Here is a 27,261-nt window from a genome sequence, read left to right on the forward strand (position 1 = left end):
AAGGGAACAGCTATAATCATGGGGGATTTTAACTTTCATATTGACTGGACTAATCAAATTGGGCATGGCAGCCTTGAGGAAGAGTTCATAGAGTGTATTAGGGATGGGTTCCTTGAGCAGTATGTAACTGAACCAACCAGGGGGCAGGCAATCTTAGATCTGGTCCTGTGTAATGAGACAGGATTAATAAAAAATGTCCTAGTAAAGGATCCCCTTGGAATGAGTGACCATAATATGGTTGAATTCCAAATTCAGTTTGAGGGTGAGAGAGTTGGATCTCAAACCAGCGTACTGAGCTTAAATAAAGGAGACTATGATGGTATGAGAGTAGAATTGACTAAAGTGGACTGGGAAAACAGATTAAAGTGTAAGACGGTACAAGAGCAGTGGTGTACATTCAAGGAGATATTTCACATCTTTCAAGATAAATATATTCCACTGAGTAAAAAGGGGAGTAAAAGAAAAGACAGCCATCCGTGGCTTAGTAAAGTAATAAAGGATAGTATCTGACTGAAAACAAGGGCATATAAAGTAGCCAAATCTAGTGGGAGGATAGAAGATTGGGAAGCATTTAAAATCCAGCAAACAATAACTAAAAGATTAATTACAAAAGGGAAGATAGATTATGAAAGTAAACTAGCAAAAAATATAAAAACAGATAGCAAGAGTTTCTACAGCTATATAAAAAGAAAAAGGGTGGCTAAAGTGAACGTTGGTCCCTTAGAGGATGGGACCGGGAAACTAGTGGTGGGGAACATGGAGATGGCAAAGACACTGAACAAATATTTTGTATCAGTCTTTACAGTAGAGGACACTAAAAATATCCCAACACTGAACAAACAGGGGGCAATGGGGGGAGGAGCTAAACACGATTAAAATCACTAAGGAGATGGTACTCGGTAAAATAATGGGACTTAAGGCGGATAAATCCCCCGGACCCGATGGCCTACATCCTAGGGTCTTGAGAGAAGTGGCGGTAGGGATTGCGGATGCATTGGTGATTATTTTCCAAAACTCCCTGGACTCAGGAAAGGTCCTGGCAGATTGGAAAACTGCTAATGTAACACCCTTATTTAAGAAGGGAAGTAGACAAAAAGCCAGAAACTATAGACCAGTTAGCCTAACATCTGTGGTTGGCAAAATGTTGGAGTCCATTATTAAGGAAACAGTAACAGAGCATTTGGATAAACATAATTTAATAGGACAGAGTCAGCATGGTTTTATGAAGGGGAAGTCATGTTTGACAAATTTGCTCGAATTCTTTGAGGACGTAACATACAGGGTGGATAAAGGGGAACCAGTGGATGTAGTGTATTTGGACTTCCAAAAGGCATTTGACAAGGTTCCACACAAAAGATTACTGATCAAGATAAAAAAATCACGGGATTGGGGGTAATATACTGGCATGGGTGAAAGATTGGCTATCTAACAGAAAACAAAGAGTTGGGATAAATGGTTCGTTCTCGGGCTGGCAATCAGTAACTAGTGGTGTTCTGCAGGGGTCAGTGCTGGGACCCCAACTCTTTACAATCTATATTAACGATTTGGAAGAAGGGACTGAGTGCAACATATCCAAGTTTGCCGACGATACAAAGATGGGAAGGAAAGCAGTGAGTGAGGAGGACATAAAAAACCTGCAAAAGGACATAGACAGGCTAAGTGAGTGGGCAGAGATTTGGCAGATGCAATATAGTGTTGGAAAGTGTGAGGTTATGCACTTTGGCAGAAAAAATCAAAGAGCAAGTTATTATCTAAATGGAGAGAAACTGCAAAGTGCTACAGTACAAAGGGATCTGGGGGTCCTGGTGCATGAAACACAAAAAGTTAGTATGCAGGTGCAGCAGGTGATCAGGAAGGCCAATGGAATCTTGGCTTTTATTGTAAGGGGGATGGAGTATAAAAACAGGGAAGTCTTGCTTCAGTTATACAGGGTATTGGTGAGGCCACACCTGGAATACTGCGTGCAGTTTTGGTTTCCATATTTAAGAAAAGATATACTTGCTCTCGAGGCGGTTCAGAGAAGGTTCACTCGGTTGATTCCAGAGATGAGGGGGTTGACGTATGAGAAAAGGTTGAGTAGGTTGGGACTCTACTCATTGGAGTTCAGAAGAATGAGAGGCGATCTTATCGAAACATATAAGATTGTGAGGGGGCTTGATCGGGTGGATGCGGTGAGGATGTTTCCACTGATGGGTGAGACGAGAACTAGGGGGCATAATCTTAGAATAAGGGGCTGCCCTTTCAAAACTGAGATGAGGAGAAACTTCTTCACTCAGAGGGTAGTAAATCTATGGAATTTGCTACCCCAGAGAACTGTGGAAGCTGCAACATTAAATAAATTTAAAATGGAGATAGACAGTTTCCTAGCAGATAAGGGAATTAGGGGTTACGGGGAGAGGGCAGGGAAGTGGACGCGAGTCTAGATTCGGATCAGCCATGATCCTATTGAATGGCGGAGCAGGCCCGAGGGGCCGTATAGCCTACCCCTGCTCCTACTTCTTATGTTCTTAAAACACTATTTCATAGAAAAGCAATTAGGAATCTGTACCTTTAACATTGTCCATCTAGAACAATGAGGCTATTAGACAGTAACTCACCCATATGTATCATCTTCCAGAGATGATAAGGTAGCAGACGAGCAGATGAACACTTAGCATAGACCTCCACCTCCTTCAGTTCCATTTTTCTGAACTTGTTTAAGACTCTGACAAACTTAAACCCTTACTGCACCACAAATAAGGTTTGTGATCTGACTACTGGTGCCAGTGTGTGAGGTTGCCAATTTGGACACTAGGATTTCTTGCTAGTAGTTTAAGGGTTAATGACAATTGCTAAACCAAAGTATGTTGGATTCTACATTACACTTCAAATCTATAGGGAGCCGGAAAGAAAAAGCCTAATCCCACAGGACAGGTTAGGTTCTGATAACATAAAATTAAGTTTTGGAAAGAATCCTAGTACAGTGCAAATAAGCAAAATCAGAAGATTTTAAGCAGGTTGATTTTTGTGCAAATTCTGCATATTACTCCCCATAATGTAGTTGGTTTTCCCTTTTGGCCATCTTTAAGCCACCAGAATTGAGTTTTTCATATCTGAAACTACACGTCATAAGTGCAAAGGGAGGATATATCAGTTTATGCAGAACCACACTCAAATTCCAAACTAGAGTTTGAGCTCTGGGAGAAGACCTGGTCTACTTGGCTCTTTTTTAATCTTGCAAAGCACGGCATTTCTCTCCCAAATTAAGCATGGTCTAAAATTAAATGGAAATTTTGGTGCTGGATATACTGACTGGAACTTGATTTGAAGCCATTAGCTATTAAGCTTTCTATGCAAGACAAGATCTTGAGAATTTCATACATGGGGTCACCCTCCTTTATGTCCCTGTGCCAAATGGCACAATCTTATATCCTTCTAAGGGGCGAGATGTGAGAGTCTGGAAGTCCTAATGAAATCAATCTCACCTGCAGTAATAGACTTGAGCTCTTAATATGTCCATTTCAATAAACAAATTGTCCATCAAAAGCAGAACACTGTAGCTTGTTTAAATTCACTTTATGGAGCATGCCCTTTTCCTGACAATGCCATGAAGCAAAGGAGGGAAAGCAGGTGTCAAACCACAGCTTTCATTGCCAAAATGAAATAATTAGGATTTTCATTGTTCCGGTCTCCCTCAATTTTCTTTATAAAGCCAAAGGGATCAGAAAGAGCGAATACATACAAGAATTTTCCTTGCTAGAACACATGAAAACCCAAGTCTCTCATCAATTAGATCACAAGGAGAAATGGAGTGTCTCATAATTCAATGGAAATGTTTCCCTCCAGCCATAAAGGAAGCTAATCTGTGTGCACACTCAGTCTTTTAATTCCACTTTTTAAAAACATTACAGTTCAACCACGTTTATTTTTTAAAGTAAAAAGCATTTGTTGAGGTTCAACTGCAGGGCTTTTAAAAAAAACTTTTTTTTCCCCCCAGAGGAGGAACTTCTTGTGTTCATTGAGAGGAGTGGTGGGAATGGAAGAATTTCTATTTCCAGCATCACCATCAAGCACTCGCAGCTAAGGTATAGCACATTTAGATGCAGAATAAAGCTTCCTCTACTCTGCCCCAACAATGGTACCTCAGCCCCAAACTCAGGAAAACACACTCTACTGCACCAGTGTGACATTTTTCCATTTCCCACAACAACTCAAATGTTTCTCCTCTTTGAGTGATATGTCAATTTAGCACTGAACTACAGCACCTTAAAAAGCACCAATATCCAGTTCAACTCCAGCAGGTGGAAAAAACATTCATACCACTTCAACTACAGGAAATAGTCCAGGTCAGGATCACAATTGTTTTGAAAAATAAGATCAACTTCAGATAATTGAACTTGCTGCTGTTTCCATCCAAACTGTCAATTATAGTCATCCAAACTGTCAATTATAGTCATTCACAACAACTTTCTAATATAAGTACATTTTGTATGAGCAAATAAAATTTCACTGTAGTGTTTCTATAGCTTCAACAAGAGTTGCGTTTGATTTTTCCCCTGCACAGCAACTCGATATATCTGTGGTGTAGATTTAATTTTCCCCTGCAGATCGGCAAAAACCCCGTTTCTGCCATTTTTCCACCAAAGTTACAGTGGCCAATCGGAAGACCCCCTGAGGAAATTTCCAGCGATAATTAATTACAGCCAAGTAAACAGCTGGTTCCTTCAAAGACAAACACTACAGAATACATGAAGAATAAGTCGATTATTGAGCAAATGTAGGGGGCGTCAGCAGAGTGCTCATTAACTGGGAAACACAGCTTATATTAAGAGTATATATATTTTACATTATGTATTTAATGAGGTGATGCAGCATATTGGTGTAACAGAATGCAGCTTTGATTAGCCCAGGCCATTACATTCCGAATCTCAGCTTTACTCCATGTGGAAGTCATCAGATACTTCCTCACAGGGAAGATGGCAAATTTCCTTTAGCCACTTGCGTGCACTGTGTGTGGAGCAAATGTCCCAGCTGACCCTCCTGACTGCAGCTGGTGTGTGGTCTTAGGAAAAATGTAAATGAATGTAGTGTACTGATCTGTGTAAAATACAAAAAATATCAGAATAGTTATACTTTAATTATGAAAGCATTTTAATAATCTCTGTACACTGGCAATCTCTTAATCCTGCTTCTCAAAAGCATAAATTCCAGTAGAGAAACAGGAAATAGTCCCATCCCAATTGTATGTGCAAGTCAGTATCAATTTGCGTTCAGAAGAAAATGTTTCTCATAGGACATTTTTTTTTTTTTTTTTTTAAAGTGTTTAGAGAAAGGTTAAATGAGTATATGTGGAAAGCACTTGCGAGTCATTAAACATAGTAGTTAATTTCCAGACATGCACTTTTGGATAGATGGCAGTTCCCAGGATGCTTCTTTTCTTTAGAAAATCAAAGTTGATAACAGAAAGCTGGGAGCATGGATATGTGTTAAAGGGATATCCTCACTCCTTGTAAAGTATTTCCTAGGATTGATCAGGTGATACTGAGACTTTCAAGTTTCAGACACTCACATAACAATAATTTGTAAACAAATATTGTAACTCATCTTTTGTGTTGACACTCCTGCTCAAACAGCATTATATTACGTAAGTTAAGGCAAAGAAAAATATTAAGAGGGATTATTATTCCTGTGCCTGTTCTTGTATAGCTCCTGTGCATTGGTCTTTGACCAATGGAGCTCAGTATTCCTTCACTTTGACAACAGTGGATTGTGGGTTAAGTGATGAGAATGAGAAAAACACGTTAAAAAAAAGATGGGTAGTGTGTTTGCACACTGCCCTTCCACCATGGCACTTTTCTACTTTTATTTTTTACTGTCAGAGAGTCTAGTATGGATTTGGGAAATTTCAACCCAATCCCAAGTGAGCGTGGGCCCACAACACTAAACTGCCCTAATTTTGCAATCTCATTTAAGAACGAATGAACTTACATTTATGACCATAGGACGTCCCAAAGTGCTTCACAGCCAATGAAGTACTTTTGAAATGCAGTTACTGTTGTAACGTAGGGAAAGTATTAGAGAGGCCATGGGGATGAGAAATGGATGTGTCACAGTTATGCAGTAAGAAGTGCTGTTCTGAGGTTGGAGTGAAGGCATATTGATGTGGTCGAGTAGAGAGAGCTTTCCTGCCAGCTGTCACCTGGGAGTGCTTGATGTGGACAACGAGCACTTGAAATTGGAACGTGTTCCATTCCATTCACTTGTAACATTAACCCTGACTCTTGTGTAATCATATACTTTGAGGCCGATTAATTATTTTTTTTAAAATTTACTTTCTTTCATACCATGCACTAAGTTACAATATGGGAAATCGTGGGCACAAATCAGGTTCCAACATCCACCCAGAACAGGACTTTTTTTAAAAAAGTAAACATTAACATGCTATTAAAAAAGACTATGGTCATACATCACTTATTTATTGGTTTACAACTTCATTTCAATGGAATCTGAAGAAATAAACAATACATTGTATAACATTTGTTCAACAAAAATATAACAAATATGTACAATCACTGATAAAAGTACAAAAAAAGCATACAGACACCAACTGTCTTTCTAAAAGACATAAGTTACAAGTAGTATCAAAAGTATGAGAAAAAAACATTAGTTGATATTACATTATACTTTACAATTACTTTTTTTCTTTGTGAATGGACATGTGCTGAATATTTCTCTAATACCTGTATGCTTACAATGATTGTGCAGCTTATTCAATACGCCTAACGCCCGATTTGATATGAATACATAGTCCATGAAGTGCACTCCAGTTTTATATATATATATATATATCAAAAATAAAGCCCAAATTACCATTAACAAATGACTTTGTGAAAAAATGCAAACAATCACCTAAGGCTGAAGAGTTTTAAATTAGATTTAAATAAAGCACTGAAAAGATTTGCTACTATGAATTCTACACAATCTTGTTGAACAAACTGATCAATATGATCAGCTAAATTTCCAAACAGTCACAGAGTAGGACAAGCAGACGCAAGCCACACTGTAATCTGAATATAAAGAAAACTAATCAGGATTTAGTTTTTTTTCTTATTTATCTTTTTATATCTCCATTTATTTACACTTAAGGGGCAGGAAGCCTTTTAGTCCTTTAAGAAGGAAGTTTCTGGCGATCATAATACTGTACTTGTTTTAATTTACTATTTGGTTTCAAAAACCTTGCTGCCCCTACTATTAAATAAAGGCACAAGGAACCATTCCCAAGATTCCTGACCATAATTAATGGCCAATCACAATCTGGGAAACTAAAATTAATTCTGGTAAAAAAAATTAAATATAATAACTTCACCTTGCTCACCTTGTAAACTTTCCTCACCAATTAAGGTGTGAAGACAATGCCACAGTGAAATGATTTTTAAAAAAGTCAAGTAATGTCATTACACAACTACTAGCCAATGTAAGAAATAAAGACTTCAGAGGTTGCTCTTGAGGAAAATAAAGTTTTTCCAGTCACATATATGATCATATACACATACAAATAACTAGACCGCCAAATAAGTAATTAAAAACTACTAGATTTTGAATGCCTTAAAGAAGTAATTCTGGGGATGAATAGTTTGCATCTACTGTTCAATAGAGTTTTGGAGAAGATGGGATTAGTTAACTAATGCAAAGAATGAAGAGGCAATGATTAAAAATGTCAGCTAAACTGTATAGTAGGCAACTAAAAAAACTGCAATTTATTTTCCTGCATAGCTCAACAGCCTAAACAAGCACTGGCATATTTAAATAGAATTTTAAGCAATCGCACAACACAAATGCTTTCAATGATCAGCATGTCTACAGTGTAGCTCTGACAGTGAACTGATGAACCATTGATTTGATTCACTTCCTCATAAGCCACTTCTGTAGCTATAAATAGACCATCTTCATCTGGCCATGGCTTAGTGCAGAACAGCTGCCTAATCCGGACAGACTCCTGTCATGTGTGCGCACAGTGTTTTAGAAGCTTATAACTGAATTTATAGCACCTGATGTATTCTGCTACTTGACAGCACAAAGCACTGTGAGCAATAAGAACAATTCACAAATGATGCCACTAAAATCAGTGTGCTATCTATGTGTCAGTACAGCTTCCATTAAAATTGAATAGACACTAATTTCTATTTTAATGGGAATTACCAAACTGTGGTATAAACAGAATACACATTGAGGAGCAATGGAGAATGTTATAATCCCGTTTGTGATGTGCAATATATAATTTACAGCTGTTATTTGGCCACTACCTGTGTAGTATCACATGGCTTAAGGACTGCTAACCCAAACCAGTCTAGTTATTTGTACACTATCTATGTTCATATTCCAATTATGCACAAGAGATTAAATTACAATACAACTCATTAATTAAAACTACCTTACAGCCTAACATCTAATACTTCCAAAATTAAAAAGAATTTGGCAAGCTTAAATTTACCAAGTACTGTACTTCAGATAGCAGGATTGGAATGCTGCTTTACAAGCTTGGAAAACTAAAGTGTATTCGATTTAATTACTGTTCACTCAAAGACAACATGGACAGGTCTTCATGGTCTTGTCACATGCAGCACACGACACGCAGAAGATGTACTTTAAGGCAGAAAGAATGAAAAAAGCAGCTGCCTGCATTCTGAAAACGAAAACAATGTGGTCCTTAGCTGTCCTGTGTTCCACTGTCGCAGTGGCAACCTGAAATGTTCCAAGTATCAAACTGCAGAAACCTGCTCGTCTTCTGTAAAATGGAGGCGATATTTTATTATTTCACATTCATAGTAAAACTACAATACCTAACTTTGTACCAAGACTAAATTGTAAACATGAGACATTTCTTTTTAAAGAAGCGATTAGGACAATTCATTTCTATGGGGCCATTTTATGCATACAGGTAAATGTTACCACATTCAAAAATAATTGGAAATAAATCAGTATTCTGAATTTTAAACTTTGAAATCAAAGTCACTGGAGACTCCAAGATTAGATTATTGCTTTGAAATCAGAACCATGTAAATTATCTCTATTGTTGACTGCAGAGGGTAGTTTTATTCAATGTTGCATCTTTTTAGTGTTGACAATATGGGTATTGACTCCCAATGTTGTGTGATAATGTTCACACTGAAGGATTAATAGCTGAATGACAATTGCGATATAATTCTTGCAAGTTTGAGAAATAATTTGTGGCTGATTAGTAGCAAATTGTTGCTCTAGTATATATTATAATAAAAAGGAGTAACAGAATCCAGTTATCTGCAATAGGTGAACATGGACAAAACATACTTATAACCAGCCTTGCATGAAATAGAACACCTCAACTACTGCTGAAGAAATTGGGAATTGCAAAAATGTGCTTAGAAATTAGATACACGTATTTAAGTATGATTTTGAGTAATTCTATTACTTAACACATTGACACAGGGCTTAGCACTTCAGTTACAACATATTACTGAATTAACAGAAAAACAACACAAATCACCTCAGAATATGAACAGTGTAACAATGAAACAGTAATTAGGTTTTAAATGTGAAAGAAATATTTAACAAGGAGGTTAAAATGGAATGTGTGTTAAATGGAAAAGCGAACAATATTTAAAAATGTAAATGGAAAACACTTAGCAACTACTGGATTGAAAACTACTTCCACACATGGATCTTCATGTAAACTGAGCTTGTGCTGGGCTCGCAATGAGAGGAGTTACATGGTCTATGAAATGAGGCCAGTCTCCCTCACTAATATTGTCGTTGTCACCAGATCCAAAATTTAACAGAAACTCAGTTATTTTGAAAATGAGTGGGGACAGAAGGGCCTAGAAATTGGGCTGGCAGCAGGATCAATAAAAACTTCAACAATAAAGTTGATGTATACCCTATATATTCAGAATTCTAAAAGCCTGCCAATAAGTTTGGTTAGGGAATTATTTTTATGATAAATCCTTTAGAAATAAATAAAATTCTGGATAGCGCAGTATATTGGAGCCCAATGTGTCATGGAGTGGCGAGACACAGGCATGGTCTGGCACAGTGCTGAACCGCTGACCTCAGTTGCTTTGTCATGAAAACAAGTCAAGCTTAGGCCAGACAGTTGTAGTCAGAGCAGAAGGAGGGGAAGAAAATCAGCAGGAGAGCTGTCTCCGGGCTCTTGCTGAGAACCTTCTGGCAGCCTGCTTTGATTGGTTTTGGTAGAGCACTTCAAATAGACCACTCAAAAAACAATCACTACATTCACACTCATAGCTGGGATTGATGTGTCACTGAGTAGACAAAAGAAAAAGAGAAAAGTTGGGTTTTTCCCAAAAATACAGGCAAAAACTTCGAGTACAAAGGTGCTTTAAACGATTTTGCTCAAAGATGACTAAATTTTAGAATACGTAATTCTACTTTATAACACAAGATGCTCTATGCCATTTATTAATAAAGTGATACGATAGCAAAATACTACGAATGCTGGAAATCCGAAACAACAATAAAAAACGCTGGAAAAACTCAGCAGGCCAGGCAACATCCGTGGAGAGAGAAACAGTGTCAACGGGCAGGATTTTCATTGGGCCGTGGAGTCGGGATTGGAGGTGTGTGGGGGGTTAAATTCCCGAAATCAGGGGTCGCGACCCCATCCCGCACCGCACCCAACCCGCCTCCATGCCAGTTTCAAAGGAGGCGGGTACCCGCCCCGCACTGGGACCCGCCTACCCGAGGTGGGAAGGGATTAGTGCCAATTAACTGCCTGTTAACAGGTCGTTAACAGGCAGTTTTTAGCCTGATCCTTATTTTTAATGCTGAACTGTGGGATTCCCGATGGCTCCAAACCACGGCAAGTTTGCGAGGCGGGCCGTCGGGTTGAAGGACTTGGAGGGGTCGAGATGTCGGTGTTCAGGTGAGTGATGTGTGCATGAGTGCAAAGGTAAGTGTGTTTGGTGTGTCTAAAGTGATTAAAGAAGTGTAAATTACCTTTTCAGCCTTCCTTCCTTTAGGTCCCGGAAGTCCCTCATCTCACCGGCACAGAAAGCAGAATGGCTGCGAACTGTCAAAAGTGGCAGCCTTCAGCTTTCTGTGCAGGAGAGATTTCTAACTGAGTCTTAGGAGAAGGACTCAGGTTAGATGTAAGCCTGTCAGTGTTTGACAGCTTCAAACAGCTGTGAAACACTGATATTTCATCTGTCAACACCTCTTGACAGATGAAATTTCAGTCTGTGACGTCACCTGTTGCCAGGTGGCCTTTAATTGGCCTGCTGAGCCCGCTGGACGTGCTCAACAAGGTCAATCAAGTTAAAATCGCGTGGATTGGCCACAACTCGATGGAGACGGGACTACAACCCCGAAAGTTGTAGTCCTGCCTCCTACCCAACTCCTAAATGAAAATCCAGCCCAACGTTTCAGGTCGAAGACCCTTCGTCAGGACTGAGAAAAAAACAGGAAATGCTTTTCTCGGTCCTGCTTTTTTCTCAGTCCTGACAAAGGGTTTCGACCTGAAACGTTGACTCTGTTTCTCTCTCCACGGATGTTGCCTGGCCTGCTGAGTTTTTCCAGCATTTTCTGTTGTTATTACTAATAAAGTGACTTCAGCTACAACACAAAATGACTGAATTAAAGTTAGACCAATGAATGTTGACTAATTACTAGAGGCTACTTATTTTACTTCTAAGGGTTCTTATGAATGGGCAACCTACCATCATCTTCGTTATCTTGAAGACCCTGGTGGTTAAGCTGTACTAGTCTGGGGTCGGACTCAGAGAGTTTACGCCACTGAGGTAGGCCCAGACCTTTAGGTTGGTTGCTTGACGTAGGTTGGCTAGCAATGGGAACCGGCGGCAGTCTAGTTGGGTCACACGCCTGTGTTACCATCCGCGACCGTTGCAATGCCACGCTATAGTCTGGAGGTTTTAAGTGCGGATGGTGATGTCCTCCTTCCTTAACATCTGCTATTGGAATTCCCACGTATCCCGGAGGAGTGGGTGGTGGCTCTCTATACCTACCATCCCTTTGTGCTGCAGTAACACAATACACTAGCATAAGAGATAATCATTGTTACGTTAATGAGGTTCATGAAAGGAAAAGTCAATGAGATTAAAAAATATCAAGATATGAAATGGTAGGAGGTTAAAAAATATTAAATGATTAATTTTTAAATTGAAACAAAATAACAGCAGCAAAATCTAATCTAAAATACTGCTGTTATCAGTTATAACATGCAAAGAAAACTAGCATATCCTTATATTAGGTTCTTCACAAAAATCAGCTTCTGATTTAAGATAAAGAAATAGAATCATAAAATCTTACAGCACAGGAGGCCGTCATTTGGTCCACCGTGCCTGTGCCAGCTCTTTGAAAAAGCTCTCCAATTAGTCCCACCTCCCCCTGCTCTTTCGCCAGAGCTCTGCAAATGTTTCATTTTCAAGGATATATCCAATTCCTTTTGAAAGTTACTAATGAATCTGCTTCCATAACCTTTTCAGGCAGTGAATTGCAGATCATAACAACTCATTGCAGAAAAACATTTCACCTCATCTCCCCTCTGTTTTCTTTTCCAATTAACTTAAATCTGTGTCTTCTGGTTACCGATCCACCTGCCAGTGAAATCAGTTTCTCCTGGTTAACCCCTCATTAATTTTCAGCACCTCTATTAAATCTCCCCTTAACCTTCTCTACTCTAAGGAGAACAATTCCAGCTTCTCTAGTCTCTCCACATAACTGAGGTCCCTCATCCCTGGTATAATTCTGGTAAATCTCCTCTGCACTCTCTCCAAGGCCTTGATGTCCTTCCTAAAGTGTGGTATCTAGAATTGGCACAATACTCTAGCTGAGGACTAATCAGTGATTTATAAATGGTTGGCATAACTTGCTTCTTTTGAACTCTGCCTTGATTTATAAAGCCAAGGATTCCATATGGTTTTTTTTTTTTTTTTAAAAACAGTTTTATCAATTAGTCATGCCACCTTCACAGATTTGTGTATGTGAACCCCAGGAAATGCCTCATCGCTGCTGTCCTTTCATGTCCTAGGTATATTGAAGAATTTACCATGAGAAGAACTATGAAGACAAAATTAAGTCCCGTTATGCCTGTCCATGATTAAAATGTAACTGTAATACCTCACCACTGCTCTAACTGAGATCAGTTAAATTGAACCTGAGACTGCTGCTATATTGTGATGTACTAAATGGCATGACACAATATCATATATGCCCAATGTCACAATCATCTTTATGCCTTTTACCTATAACACCACACCTCTACAGTACTCCCAGACATGCTTTAAGTTCCCGTGTGCTATATGCTTTCAACAAAGCTGCAACCTTGGGGTGACAAGAGCAGCATTGAGCTCTACCGCACTCCTCTTCTCTCGACCCCTCCAAGGTCTCTAGATTGTCAGACTGCTTGTCCGACATACAGCTCTGGATGAGCAGAAATTTTCTCCAATTAAATATTGGGAAGACCGAAGTCACTGTTTTCAGTCCCCGCCACAAACTACGTTCCCTAGCCACTGACTCCATCCCTCGCCCGAACACCTGTCTGAGGTTGAACCACACTGTTGGCAACCTTGGTGTCATATTTAACCATGAAATGAGCTTCTGACCGCATATCCACAGCATAAGAAAGACCACCTATTTCCACCTCCGTAACATCGCCCGTCTCCGCTCTTGCCTCAGCTCATCCACCGAACCTTTATAAAGTGCTGGTTAGGACACAACTGGAGTATTGTGTCCAGTTCTGGTCACCACATTTTAGGAAGGATGTGAAGGCCCGTGAGAGGGTGCAGAGGAGATTTGCCACAATGGCTCCAGGGATGGGGGATCTTAGCTACAAGGACAGGTTGGAGAAGCTGGATTTGTTTTCATTAGTGCAAAGGAGGTTGAGGGGTGATTTGATCGAGGTGTACAAGATTATGACAGGGTTTGGATAGACTAGACGGGGAAAGGCTGTTCCCACTAGTTGATGGTACAAGGACTAGGGGGACACAGATTTAAGGTTTTGGGCAAGAGATACGGGGGGGGGGATGTGTGGAAAAACTTTTTTACACAGCGAGTGGTGATGACCTGGAATTCGCTGCCGACGGAAGTGGTGGAAGCAGAGGCACTCAATGTTTTCAAGGGGAGACTGGATAGGCACTTGAGGGAAATAAACTTGCAGGGCTACGGGGATAGAGTGGGGGAATGGGACTGACTGGATTGCTCTACAGAGAGCTGGCATGGGCTCGATGGGCCGAATGTCCTCCTTCTGTGCCATTATGACTCTATGACTCTGACTATGCTGAAACCCCCATCCATGCCTTTGTTACCTCTAGACTTGACTATTCCAACACACTCCTGGCTGGCCTCCCACATTCTACCCTACGTAAACTTGAGGTCATCCAAAACTCGGCTGATCGTGTCCTAACTCGCACCAAGTCCTGTTCGCCCATCACCCGTGCTCGCTGACATTGGCTACCGGTTAAGCAGCGCCTCGATTTCAAAATTTTCATCTTTGTTTTCAGATCCCTCCATGGTCTCGCCCCTCCCCATCTCTGTAATCTCCTTCAGCCACACAACCCTCCGAGATATCTGCGCTCCTCTAATTCTGCCCTCTTGAGCATCCCTGATTATAATCACTCAACCATTGGTGGCCGTGCCTTCTGTTGCCTAGGCCCTAAGCTCTGGAATTCCCTGCCTAAACTTCTCCGCCTCGCTACCTCTCTTTCCTCCTTTAAGACGCTCTTTAAAACCTACCTCTTTGACCAAGCTGTTGGTCAGCTGCCCTAATTTATCTTTAAGTGGTTCGGTGTCAAATTTGTTGTCTTATAATACTCCTGTGCAGCACCTTGGGCTATTTTACTACGTTAAAGGCACGATATAAATACAAGTTGTTGTTGTTGTTGCTAGACTATCTTAGGAACATAGGAACAGGAGTAGGCCATTTAGCCCCTTGAGCCTGTTCCCCCATTCAATGAAATCATGGCTGATCTGTGAGCTAACTCCATATCCCTTTGCCCCATATCCCTTAATAACTTTGGTTTTAAAAAAAATCTAGCAAACTCAGATTTAAAATTAACAATTGACCTCGCATCAATTGCCATTTGCGGAACAAAGTTCCAAACTTCTACCACCCTTTGCATGTAAAAGTGTTTCCTAACTTCACTCCTGAAAGGCCTGGCTTTAATTCTTAGACTATGCCCCCTAGTGCTAGACTCCCCAGCCAGTGGCAATAGTTTCTCTCTATCTACTCCATCAGTTCCCCTTAATATCTTGAAAACTTCGATCAAATCACCCCTTAACCTTTTAAATTCCAGGGAATACAACCCTAATCGCTCATCATAATTTTACCCTTGGAGTCCAAGTATCATTCCGGCAAATCTACGCTGCACTCCGTCCAAGGCCAATATATCCTTCCTAAGGTGTGGTGCCCAAAACTGCTCACAGTACTCCAGGTGTGGTCTAACCAGGGCTCTGTATAGCTGTAGCATAACGTGTACCCCCTTGTATTCTAGTCCTCCAGATATAAAGGCCAGCATTCAATTAGCCTTTTTGATTCTTTTCTGTACCTGTCCATAGCATTTTAATGATCTATGTACATGGACACCTAAGTCTCTTTGGACCTCCACTGTTTCTAGCTTTTCACCATGTAGAAAGTACTCTGTTTTATCCTTTTAAGGTCCAAAGCGGATGACCTCACATTTGCCTACATTGAAATCCATTTGCCACAGTTTTGTCCATTCGCTTAATCTATTAATATCTTTGTAATTTTAGGCTTCCATCTACACTGTTTACAATGCTGTCTATCTTTGTGTCATTGGCAAACTTGGATATGTGGCTTTCTATCCCATCATCTAAGTCGTTAATAAATACGGTGAATAGTTGAGGCCCCAACACAGATCCTTGCGGGACACCACTAGTCACATCCTGCCAATTAGAGTACCTGCCCATTATCCCTTCTCTTGGTCCCCTGCCGCTCAGTCAATTTCCAAACAGGTCAATAATTTGCCTTTAATTTTATGAGCTTCAACTTTAGCTAACAGTCTCTTATGAGACACTATCATCACATGCCTTCTGGAAGTCCATATAAATAACATCTATAGATATTCCCCTGTCCACTACTTTAGTCACCTCTTCAAAAAATTAAGCAAGTTTGTCAGGCATGGCCTACCCTTTACAAATCAGCTGAAAATTTTCAAGGTGTTCACTCTAACCTTAATTATAGACTCTAGCAATTTCCCGACAGCAGATGTTAGGCTAACTGGTCCATAATTCCCTGGTTTCCCTCTCACCTTTCTTAAATAGCAGAGTGACATGCACAATTTTCCAATCTAAAGGAACAGTTCTCCTGAATCGAGAACTTTGGAAGATTATAGTTAGGGCATCTGCAATGTTCTCATCTTCTTCCTTTAAAACCCTGGGATGGATACCATCTGGTCCTGGGGATTTGTCACTCTTTAGTGCCATTATTTTCTTCATTACTGTTATTTTGCTTACGTTAATTTTGGCAAGTCCCTGTCCCTGATTCAATGTTAATTGTCTTGGGATGTCAGGCATGCTAGCCTCTTCCTCTACTGTAAATACTGACGCAAAGTAATTATTCATCATTTTCTTATTTTCATTTACAGTATTGCCATTGTCACTTTTCAAGGGGCCCACAGTCCGCCTGATCACCCTATTTTTCCTATAATTGCAAAAAATGTTTGTGTTGATTTTGGTATAGCTTGCAAGTTTCTTTTCATTTGTAGCTCTTACTATGTTTTGTCACCTTTTGTTGTTCTTTGCATCTCTCCCAGTCACCAGGATCTATGCTAGTTTTTGCATTTTTGTATGTTTTTTTTAGTTTGATGTTGTCTCTTACCTCTTTAGTCGTCCATGGCTGTTTTTTTGGCAAGTAGAGCTCTTGCCCCTTAGGGGTATAAACTGGTTCTGTATCACATTCAATTCTTTTTTTGAACACCTCCCACTGATCATCTGTTGTTTTACCCATCAACAGATTTGCTCAGTTTACTGTGGACAGTCTCTGTCTCATTGCATTGAAGTCAGCCTTGCCTAAATCTAGAATCTTAGTAGCCGTTTCATGTTTCTCCCTTACAAACATTACGTTAAACGTGAACATATTATGATCGCTATTAGATAAAATGTCCACGTATGAATTACTACCCTGCACGTTACTGCCAGCCATCTACTGCTAAAATATATTGGCCTGGAATTTATGATCAGCAGTGAAGGAAAGACATACGCCGCTGGCCCCAAAGTAAGCTTTGCACCAAGATCGCGCGATCTCTGTGTCGAGAAGCAAGGGGTTTTCCGACGTGTAATTCAAATCAACGTAGTATAGTGGGAATCCCATAGTGCGAGCTGCTGGGACGTCAACAAGCTGTCTAAGCAGCCAATCAAAATGCAGCACTCTCACAGCCAGCAAACCAGCAAGTGAGTAAGCTCTTAAAATTGTAACTTATAAAAAATATTAGAGAGAGAGCAAAACAAAGATTGGGGCTCCCACATGGGGAAAAGGCAAACCTGAAATAAAGATGAACAAAATAAATTAAAATTTTAAATTTTCATTAAAATGGATAAATTTGACACTGCACAAAATTAAAATATGAGTTTTTCAGGGCCATAATCTTTGTTTAACATTCAATAAGCAATCAATACACTGTTAAAACTCCAGTTAGATATTGGCTTTGGGTCTAACTTTTAGTAGGGAATTTAACAGCAAAATTCCTGTGGAACAGCCGATGTTTTTGTCAGTTTCCATGATTTGAGATATTTCACTTATTGCCGGCTCTGTGAGGCGGGGCACAGCGCAGTCTGTGGAGGAGAAGTGAATGACAGACCACAACTTCAGGATTTCCGCATTAGGCTGCGCACGCACTAAATCCTGAAGTTGCGGTCAGTTTCAAAGGCAAAATGATGGTGAACACTGCAAGTTCGTGATCATCAGGATCGCAAATTCTGGGCCATTATCTACCCCTTGCACCCCAAATGCTCGCTATTTTATCAAATATTCTTTTCAGTAACTTAATACTTCTAAGTCTAAAAATATCTTTAGGGTATTGCAATCATTTAATAACTGAGGATGATAAAACACCTGAAAATCAGGTTCACTACAAAAGCACTCTAAATTCTGTACCTGTTGCTGTTATTTCATAACTGATTTAAATTAAAATACATTGTAAATGTGAGATATTTACATGCAGTTTCTCTTACCTATAAGACCCTTTTCTGTACTTGAAGTAACAGCTTTGCAAGAGGAGTCAATGTTTGGCTTAGAGTTTGTAATACTCGCACTGCGTCCAGGTGCTTCAGCTGTAGTCTCGTGCAAGCCTATTCGTTTGACGATCCCAAAGTCCGTTTCAAACTTGTCCAAATGAGAATTTGTTGAAGACGTCCAGCTTTCCCTGGAATGAACACATTCAATGGTGTCTTTAGACTGAATCGGACTAGTGGTTTTAGACAGGTCTCCAGAGTACAAGTGAGAGCCTGTGGTCCAAGAGTGTGTCAGTTCAATTTCTGCAATTGGTCGATCTAAAGTATGAGTATATTTAGATGCATTTAGTAGGTCCCAGCTTTTCTGATTTTGGATTGTCTGGATGTTGTCATGGGAGTTGCTGGAGCAGGAAGTCCAGCTTCCACGGCCACTGTCCGCTGCATCAATTGAGATGTGATCATTGCGTTCGCGGGCCAACTCTTCATTACTTGAAGATGTAACTGCTGTATCCATAACCAGGCACCCTCGCTTTTCAGTACTTAAAATTACAGAAGAACTGAAGGGGAAAACAAATGTGTCACTATTATTTAGGTTGATCAACCTTTAGCTGTGTTGGTGATTAACCTTCTATAGCTAAAACCCAGATTCCCTAAGAGTTTTGATGTTTCTGCAAACTTTCAGAGTGAATAACTCTCCCCTCACTCAAGCAATGTCTTGTAAGGGAAAGGGGGAAAGTTAGAAGTCTAGCTTTGATGTCGGTGAAATGGTTTAAAATATTTTGCTACTGGTCATTGTTGAAAAACACTGACTGAATGTTAAAAATTACACTCTGATGTATTTCGCTAAGATTATTTTAATCTGCATGTCAGGTCAGCTGCTGGTCCATTATTACAGACAATGTTGGTATATGTATTTAGTTATGTGCATTGCATTGATGAATGAAACAAACTCATTTTGCATCTGACATTGTTCAGAAAGGGCTAAGCCAAAGCCATAATTTGGTCTCCTTCCATTGTCTCAGTCACCTATTCTTGCCCTAATCTCTAAATGTCACTCCCACTACTACGCCATTGTAACATTTCTGTTATTATGAAAACTCTATATCTGATACCTGTTTTGAACCCCTATAAGTACAGAAGAGCGAGTTACACAGAGGTGCAAGCTAATATCTGTAATTTATATAATGTGTTGAAGAATATGGATGAAATGATCACAATTCAGTCCTCCAATAAGCTCATGTAGATGTCAAATGTGGTGGTCGTCGTGTTGTACAATTAAGTCTACTGCGATAGACAGATTGAACATGAGCCACTTTACAAATATGACTATGAACATCAATAACATAAGATCATCATTTTTTCCTTAACTACATTCAAATGCAGGTAAATGGGATCAGTAACGAGACATTCATTACATCTATTTTCAATGACAACAAACTCATTAAGAGTAATGCAGAGTAGACAAACGATAAGCAAAATAAACCACGTGTTACCAATCCCAAATATAAGTTGCTTATAATGGGAAATAACAACAGAAAATGCTGGAAAAACTCAGCAGGTCAGGCAACATCCGTGGAGAGAAATTTGAGTTGACGTTTCGGGTCGAACCCTTCTTCAAAACTGGAAAGAAAAGAAAATAGATCGAAGGCAGGGCTGCGATCGGACAAAAGAAGTAAAAGAAACAAAAGTAGTAAAAGAGACAATAAAAGGTATTCGAAGCTAGACGAGATGGTAATAGGCTGAGATTAGGTGTGAAGTGTACTGGCAGGGCAAGAGATAGCTGCCAGGTGTGTGAGAGAAACAAAAAGGAAAGGGGGTGGGGGGGGGTGGTGGGAAAGGATTGGAAAAATTACAAGTAAAAATGTAATAGGGGCCGAGGTTATGATCTGAAATTATTAAACTCGATATTGAGTCCGGAAGGCTGCAGAGTGCCTAATCGGAAGATGAGGTGCTGTTCCTTGAGTTTACGTTGAGCTTCCGTGGAACAATACAAGAGGCCAAGGACGGTGAGGTCCGAGTGGGAATGGAGCGGTGAATTAAAATGACAGGCGATCGGAAGCTCGGGGTCACCCTTACGGACTGAATGGAGGTGTTCCGCAAAGCGGTCACCCAATCTGCGTTTGGTCTCCCCAATGTAGAGGAGACCGCATCGTGAGCAGCGAATACAGTATACTAGATTGCGAGAAGTACAAGTAAATCGCTGTTTCACCTGGAAGGGGTGTTTGGGGCCCTGGACAGTGGGAAGGTATAGGGGCAGGTGTTACATCTCCTCCGCTTGCACGGGAAGGTGCCAGGCGAAGGGGAAGGGCTGTTTGGGGCGATAGAGGAGTGGACTCGGGTGTCTCGGAGGGAGCGGTCCCTACGGAATACTGAAAGGGGAGGGGAGGGGAGGATACGTTTAGTGGTGGGATCACTTTGGAGGTAGCGGAAATGCCGGAGGATGATCCGTTGAATGTGGAGGCTTTTGTTTCTCTCACACACCTGGCAGCTATCTCTTGCCCTGCCAGTACACTTCACACCTAATCTCAGCCTATTACCATCTCGTCTAGCTTCGAATACCTTTTGTTGTCTCTTTTACTTCTTTTGTCCGATCGCAGCCCTGCCTTCGATCTATTTTCTTTTCTTTCCAGTTTTGAAGAAGGGTTCGACCCGAAACGTCAACTCAAATTTCTCTCCACAGATGTTGCCTGACCTGCTGAGTTTTTCCAGCATTTTCTGTTATTTCGGATTTCCAACATCTGCAGTATTTTGCTATCTTGCTTATAATGGGTAAGGCTAGAATGGTTTACATTGCATAAAGTAGCATTCCACAATTGTTTTCTATGAAAAATGTGGCTTTTTCTTAAAATTATTTTTTTTAAATGAAAGGCTGGAGAGTGATACAATGGTGACATCAAGTGACCTGAAATAGCCAGTTTACAAAAAAAAGGCCGTCTCCAAAAAATGTTTTTTTATTCCAAACATAGTAAAATAGGACGCACACTAGGAGTGGGTAATTTACAAAAAGCTTCAGCCAACTTTTTTTAATGCAGCTCGGTGGGAGTCAAAAGCCACACTAAACAGAAGTAAAGCTTATAGGACAAGTGGGAGAGTATTACAAAGTAGTAAACTAAGCAGAGAATTCAGATGACATCATAAAGTGAGAGAATGAAACAAGGGAAGCTAGCCGTTCCTCGAGCCTCGATAAAGTCACTGCCTGTAATCTTCTGTCACCCATCCAGTGTTTCGAACAACGCTTTTTAAAATGATCTGCCGCTGCTATCGCGCAGTGACACACAATGATAGAGGATCTTGAAAAATATTGACCTATTCAGTCTGGATACTGGTAAGTAGTTTATGTTAATAAATTCCTATTAGTTTGCAAAAATGCAAATGGTTATAAAAATACAAATGAGAGAACAGAAGAGGGTGGAAATTACAAAACATGTGAAATATTTTGGAAGGATCTACATTATTACAAATAAGCCAGTGAGAAAGTCAATCTATTAAAATAGTGGCAAAAGAGACCATCAACAACGGAGCACCACTAACCCAAGATGAAAGATTTAATTATTCATTTTACTATTACTGTTGCATGCTGGAGTTGCTATTAATCATTTGGGCTACAGCAGTAATTACATTCTCAAATTCTTGTTAATAAATCACTGGGCTCCGTTGAAGTAGCTAAGATTTACTGAGGGTTTTTTCCCCTTGAACATCTGAACAAACGTGCAGTCCTAAATCATGAAAACTTTTTTTTTCCCCAATATAAAACAGTCCACATCTGCTCCCAGCAATTTGACTGAAAACATTGAATTGCATTTAATGCTACTCCTGTTAATACGCTAAGCGCTGCGTATTCAATTTCAAGTAACTCTTGCTACATGATGAATGGTGCATGTAGTAAGATGCCCCTCGACACCCACTGAGCGCTATCTTACCTTGTGTAGGTTTGTATGGATCTGGCTGTCGGTTGCACGTTTCTCCCTCCAGCTGCTTCCACTGTATCTGGGACACTGAGGGATGGCGGCAAACATCTCTCATCCTGCATAGCAGCACACATGGAGTCAACAGAGCAATTGCTGACAATGCTGGAGCGCGATGAGATCTCACTGTGACTTGAGTCGGAGAAATTGTCGATTCTTGTAATCGGAGCCAGGGCCAAAGCTAAACATAAAATACAAGTTTAGACTCACGCAGTTGTAGTAGTGTAAGCAGACAGTGTAGGACTTACACTGTCCATCACACTACTTTTTAAATCAGGCAAGCTGAGGCCTGTGCACATGTACTTAAAAGCATTCAGAGAGATCTGGTCAACTACCTGCAATAACTGGTGAAATCTAAAAGTTAGAAAAGAGATGGGCCCCGAAATTGACAAAGGTGGGTTTTCCGAGCCCGGGGAGGTGGCGGTGGGAGGAGTTTGTCAGGATTTCCCCACATGCTGCAGTTTTGACTCAACAGCATACATCTTTCTTTTTCAACAGGATCCCTCCCCCGCCGGAAGTCAGCCTGATCGACAGGCTTGGCTCCCAAGTTGGGCGGGGAACACTGCAAAGGAGGCCGCAGGAGCAGGTAGGTAGCCTGCTGCTGCTAATGGGAGCTTGGAGAGGGGTAGGTCCGATCCCCGGCCCCAGGGTAGGGGGGTCTGATCTGCGGCCCAGAGTTGGGTGGGGGGTCCGATGGCAAGGAAGCAGCTAGCTTGGTGGACTTGGGGGGGGGGGGGCACTCCTGCTCCTCCCGGGCCCCAAGTAGTGCTGTAAGGGCACTTACCTTTTCCCCAAGGTGGTCCTCGCATCCCTTAAGCTGCCTGAGAAACCCAGCTAGACAAGGTTAAACCTGTAACAGGTTAAAAGTGAAGCTCCCAGCCTTATTACAATATTTAAATGGCCAGCTCACTTCCTGGGAGTGAGTTGGCTTCCCGCCCCGTCCCACCTCTGTCAATCCCGGAAGTGGGCGGGTGGGGTCGTATTTGAGACTTTAAACATTTTTACATCTCACCTGACCTCAACTCACCCGTTTTTGGGGTTAAAATTACCAAATTTATCTCAAGTTCTTTTCAAGGGCAATTCAGAAGACTACCTGAAATATTCAAAATCTGGTTTCATGCCAGTTGCAGTTATACTCCAACTAATCAAAGGTGAAGTAGGAAAATACCAAAACAAAGTGATTCCGCAGATTTATGCTGCAGTCACACTGCTCACCTTGTGGTGGTATATGAAAAGCACTTTACGCTGATCCATGATATGCCATTTAGGTGCCCCATTAGAGGCATGTACAGAAACTGGTCTAAATATCAGTCAGCAACAAACTTTGGTAGTCCTATTTACTCTCTCTTCACATTGCCCCCTTCCGCCGACTTAACATCTTCCTTGGACCTATCAGAAATTATTTTTCTTCAGTGTGCAAGTCTCTTCTGACGTCTTTAATTATATCCATCTTCTTACTCTTCCCCCTTCCATCTGTTCTATGATCTATAGTGTTTGGGTCCACTAACCAACATGCAGGTTAGATTATTGGGATGATGCATCCCTTAACACTGAATTATAAATAGATGCTGTTTTATGTCAATTTTTGAATATATTACAGATTGAGAACTGGTAAAAAAAAAATCCAATGTCACCAAAACAGAACAAAAATGCAGCATCTTATTTTGCATTACTTACGCTGGGGAAAGGTTTAAAGTCTGTTCTTAAATGATTTGAAAACTACACAAAACACAGCTCATTGTTAGATCTCGTCAAGTTTAACTACAAAATACTGCACTTTCGATAGTTCTTTTATGAGGGAAATATGCATTTGGTCACTTGTTCCCAGTAAATATATGTTTTATAAATGTGAGTGTTATTGTAAAAGTACTATAAGCTGTCACAGGTTTAACATTTATGGATGGAACTTTGATATTTAATCTACTTATTATACTTTCTGAACCAGGGATATGAAGCCAAATTTTCATTTAAAATGTGTGCAAGAAAAAACGTTTCCTAAATTAACTATTTCTTGGAAAAATTAATTTACATTTTTAAACATAGAAGATAGGAGCAGGAGTAGGCCATTCGGCCCCTCGAGCCTGCTCCGCCATTTAATGAGATCATGGCTGATCATCCAAATTCAGTACCCTGTCCCTGCTTTCTCCCCATATCCCTTGATCCCTTTAGCCTTAAGAAATATATCTAACTTCTTGAATATATTTAATGAACTGGCCTCAACTGCCTTCTGTGGTAGAGAATTCCACAGGTTCACCACTCTCGGTGAAGAAATTCCTCATCATCTCAGTCCTAAATGGCTTATCCCTTTATCCTTAGACTGTGACCCCTGGTTCTGGACTCCCCCACCATCGGGAACATCCTTCCTGCATCTAGTCTGTCTAGTCCTGTTAGAATTTTATAAGTTTCAATGAGATCCCCTCATTCTTCTAAACTCTAGCGAATACAAGCCCAATCAACACAATCTCTCCTCATACGTCATTCTTGCCATCCCAGGTATCAGTCTGGTGAATCTTCGCGGCACTCCCTCCATGGCAAAAACATCCTTCCTCAGATAAGGCGACCAAAACTGCACACAATACTCAAGATGTGGTCTCACCAAGGCCCTGTACAACTGCAGCAAGACATCCTTGTTCCTGTACGCGAATTGTTCGCTATGAAGGCCAACATACCATTTGCCTTCTTAACCGCCTGCTGCACCTGCATGCTTACCTTCAGCGACTGGTGCACAAGGACACCCAGGTCTCATTGCACTTCCCCTTTTCCCAATCTATTGCCGTTCAGATAATAATCTGCCTTCCTGTTTTTGCCACCAACGTGGATAACCTTGCATTATACTGCATCTGCCATGCATCTGCTCAATCACCCAACCTGTCCAAATCATACTGGAGTTTCTCTGCATCCTCCTCACAGCATTCACGCCCACCCAGCTTTGTGTCATCTGCAAACTTGGAGATATTACATCTAGTTCCCTCGTCTAGATCAGTAATATATATTGTGAATAACTGGGGTCCTAGCACCGATCCCTGCGGTACCCCACTAGTCACTGCCTGCCACTTGGAAAAAGACCCGTTTATTCCAACTCTTTGCTTCCTGTCTACCAACCAGTTCTCTATCCAAGTCAGTACCTTACCACCAATCCCATGTGCTTTAACTTTGCACACTAATCTCTTATGTGGGACCTTATCGAAAGCCTTCTGAAAGTCCAAATACACCACATCCACTGGTTCTCCCTTATCTCTTCTACCAGTTACATCCTCAAAAATTCCAGTAGATTAGTCGAGCACGATTTACCTTTTGTAAATCCATGTTGACTTTGTCTGATCCTGTCACTGTTTTCCAAGTGCTCTGCTATTACATCTTTTATAATGGACTCTAGCATTTTCCCCACTACCGATGTCAGGCTTACCAGTCTATAATTTTCCGTTTTCTCTCTGCCACCTTTTTTTAATAGTGGGGTTACATTAGCTACCCTCCAATCCATGGGAACTGTTCTAGAGTCTACAGAATTTTGGAAGATGACATCTACTATTTCGAGGGCCACTTCCTTAAGTACCCTAGGATGTAGATTATCAGGCCCTGGGGATTTATCGGCCTTCAATCCCGTCAATTTGTGACCTCCTTTGTGAAAACAGAACCAAAGTATGTATTTAATTGGTCTGCCATTTCTTTGTTCCCCATTAAAAATTCCCCTGATTCTGACTGCAAGGGGTCTACGCTTGACTTCACCAATCTTTATTACTTCACATATCTATAGAAGCTTTTACAGTCAGTTTTTATGTTCCCTGCAAGCTTACCCTCATACTCTACTTTCCCCCTCTTAATTAATCCCTTTCTCCTCCTTTGCTGAATCCTAAACTGCTCCCAATCCTCAGGTTTGCTGCTTTTTCTGGCCAATTTATATGTCCTCTCCTTGGATCTTATGTTATCCCTAATTTCCCTTGTTAGCCACAGTTGAGTCACCTTTTTTGTTTTATTTTTACGCCAGACAGGGATGAACAAATTCTGCAGTTCATTCATGCGATCTTTAAATGTTTGCCATTGCCTATCCACCGTCAACCCTTTAAATAACATTCCCCAATCCATCCGAGCCAACTTGCGCCTCATACCATCGTAGTTTCCTTTATTTAAATTCAGGACTCTAGTCTCCGAGTCAACTACTTCACTCTCCATCTTAATGAAGAATTCTATCATATTATGATCACTCCGCCCCAAGGGGCCTCGCACAACAAGATTGCTAATTATTCCTTTCTCATTACATAATACCCAGTCTAAGATGGCCTGATCTCTAGTTGGTTCCTTGACATATTGGTCCAGGAAACCATCCCGTATACACTCCAGGAATTCCTCCTCCACATTATTGTTACTAATTTGGTTAGCTGCACATTACATCATAAATCAATCATTAAAAAATCTTTGCAAAAAGTCTATCAATCGCAAAACACCTCTGCAGTTTCACCTGCTTTTCAACTGAACTTTGCTGGGATTTAAAAGGGGAACTATTTGGAAAACATACATTACAGCAACCCCAAATGTATGAGACCATTAACTGTTTATAAATTGTGTTTCATGCATTTATGATGCTTACAATGGATAATATCACCACAAGGACTACAGCAGTTCAAGATGGTGGGTCCAGCATCATCTTCTTAGGGCAACTATAGATAGGCAATAAAGGTGACCTTGGCAGCACCATCCCATATATATATATTTTTAAGTTCTTAATTTTGAACAGATCGCTCAATAGAGACAATGAAAAATATCAAAAAGTAGGTAGAAAAAAGGAAGAGGTGCCCACAAGCAAAAAGTAAATGTCTATTTTTCAGGAAGGTTTAAATAATTGACAGTGACCAACACAAAAAGGATTTGACTGGAGTAATGTTGCTGACCCTTCCATTACAAACTATGTGCTATTCTGCTTGGTTTGTACAAGTGAGCATTTGTGCTGAATCATGTTTTCAGGTGTCGCTTGAAATACTGTAGGCAGTAGAAGAACATAAAATATTTAATTTTTCTGCTGAATATTGTGGTCATCAGGGTGAGTGGGTTGTCACTGCTAGGCAATGTAAAACTTCTGACACCCAGGCCTAGATTTTCTGCTCGGGCAGAATAATGGCAG

The 27,261-nt window shown here is 40.6% G+C and overlaps 1 protein-coding gene across 7 annotated transcripts in view; it reads right to left on the reverse strand.

Moving 5' to 3' along the window:
• Positions 1-6,441: 6,441 nt before the first annotated feature.
• The window catches only part of LOC147114097 (rap guanine nucleotide exchange factor 6-like), a 412,326-nt gene continuing 391,506 nt past the window's right edge, over positions 6,442-27,261 (reverse strand). For 4 of the 7 annotated variants that reach the window (XM_085995704.1, XM_085995706.1, XM_085995702.1 and 1 more), the window contains 4 exons: positions 22,101-22,326; positions 18,181-18,737; positions 11,691-12,026; positions 6,442-8,764 (listed from right to left, as the gene is read on the reverse strand). In XM_085995704.1, the coding sequence (XP_085851830.1) occupies positions 8,739-8,764; positions 11,691-12,026; positions 18,181-18,737; positions 22,101-22,326 (1,145 nt within the window). In that variant the 3' untranslated portion in view covers positions 6,442-8,738. The remainder of the gene's footprint in view (positions 8,765-11,690; positions 12,027-18,180; positions 18,738-22,100; positions 22,327-27,261) is intronic. The other 3 variants (XM_085995705.1, XM_085995710.1, XM_085995708.1) reach the window with 2 other exon arrangements.

Source organism: Somniosus microcephalus, chromosome 8 (assembly GCF_052327205.1).
Source record: "Somniosus microcephalus isolate GS21.2 chromosome 8, FLI_Smic_1.0, whole genome shotgun sequence".
Classification (NCBI taxonomy): Eukaryota; Metazoa; Chordata; class Chondrichthyes; order Squaliformes; family Somniosidae; genus Somniosus; species Somniosus microcephalus.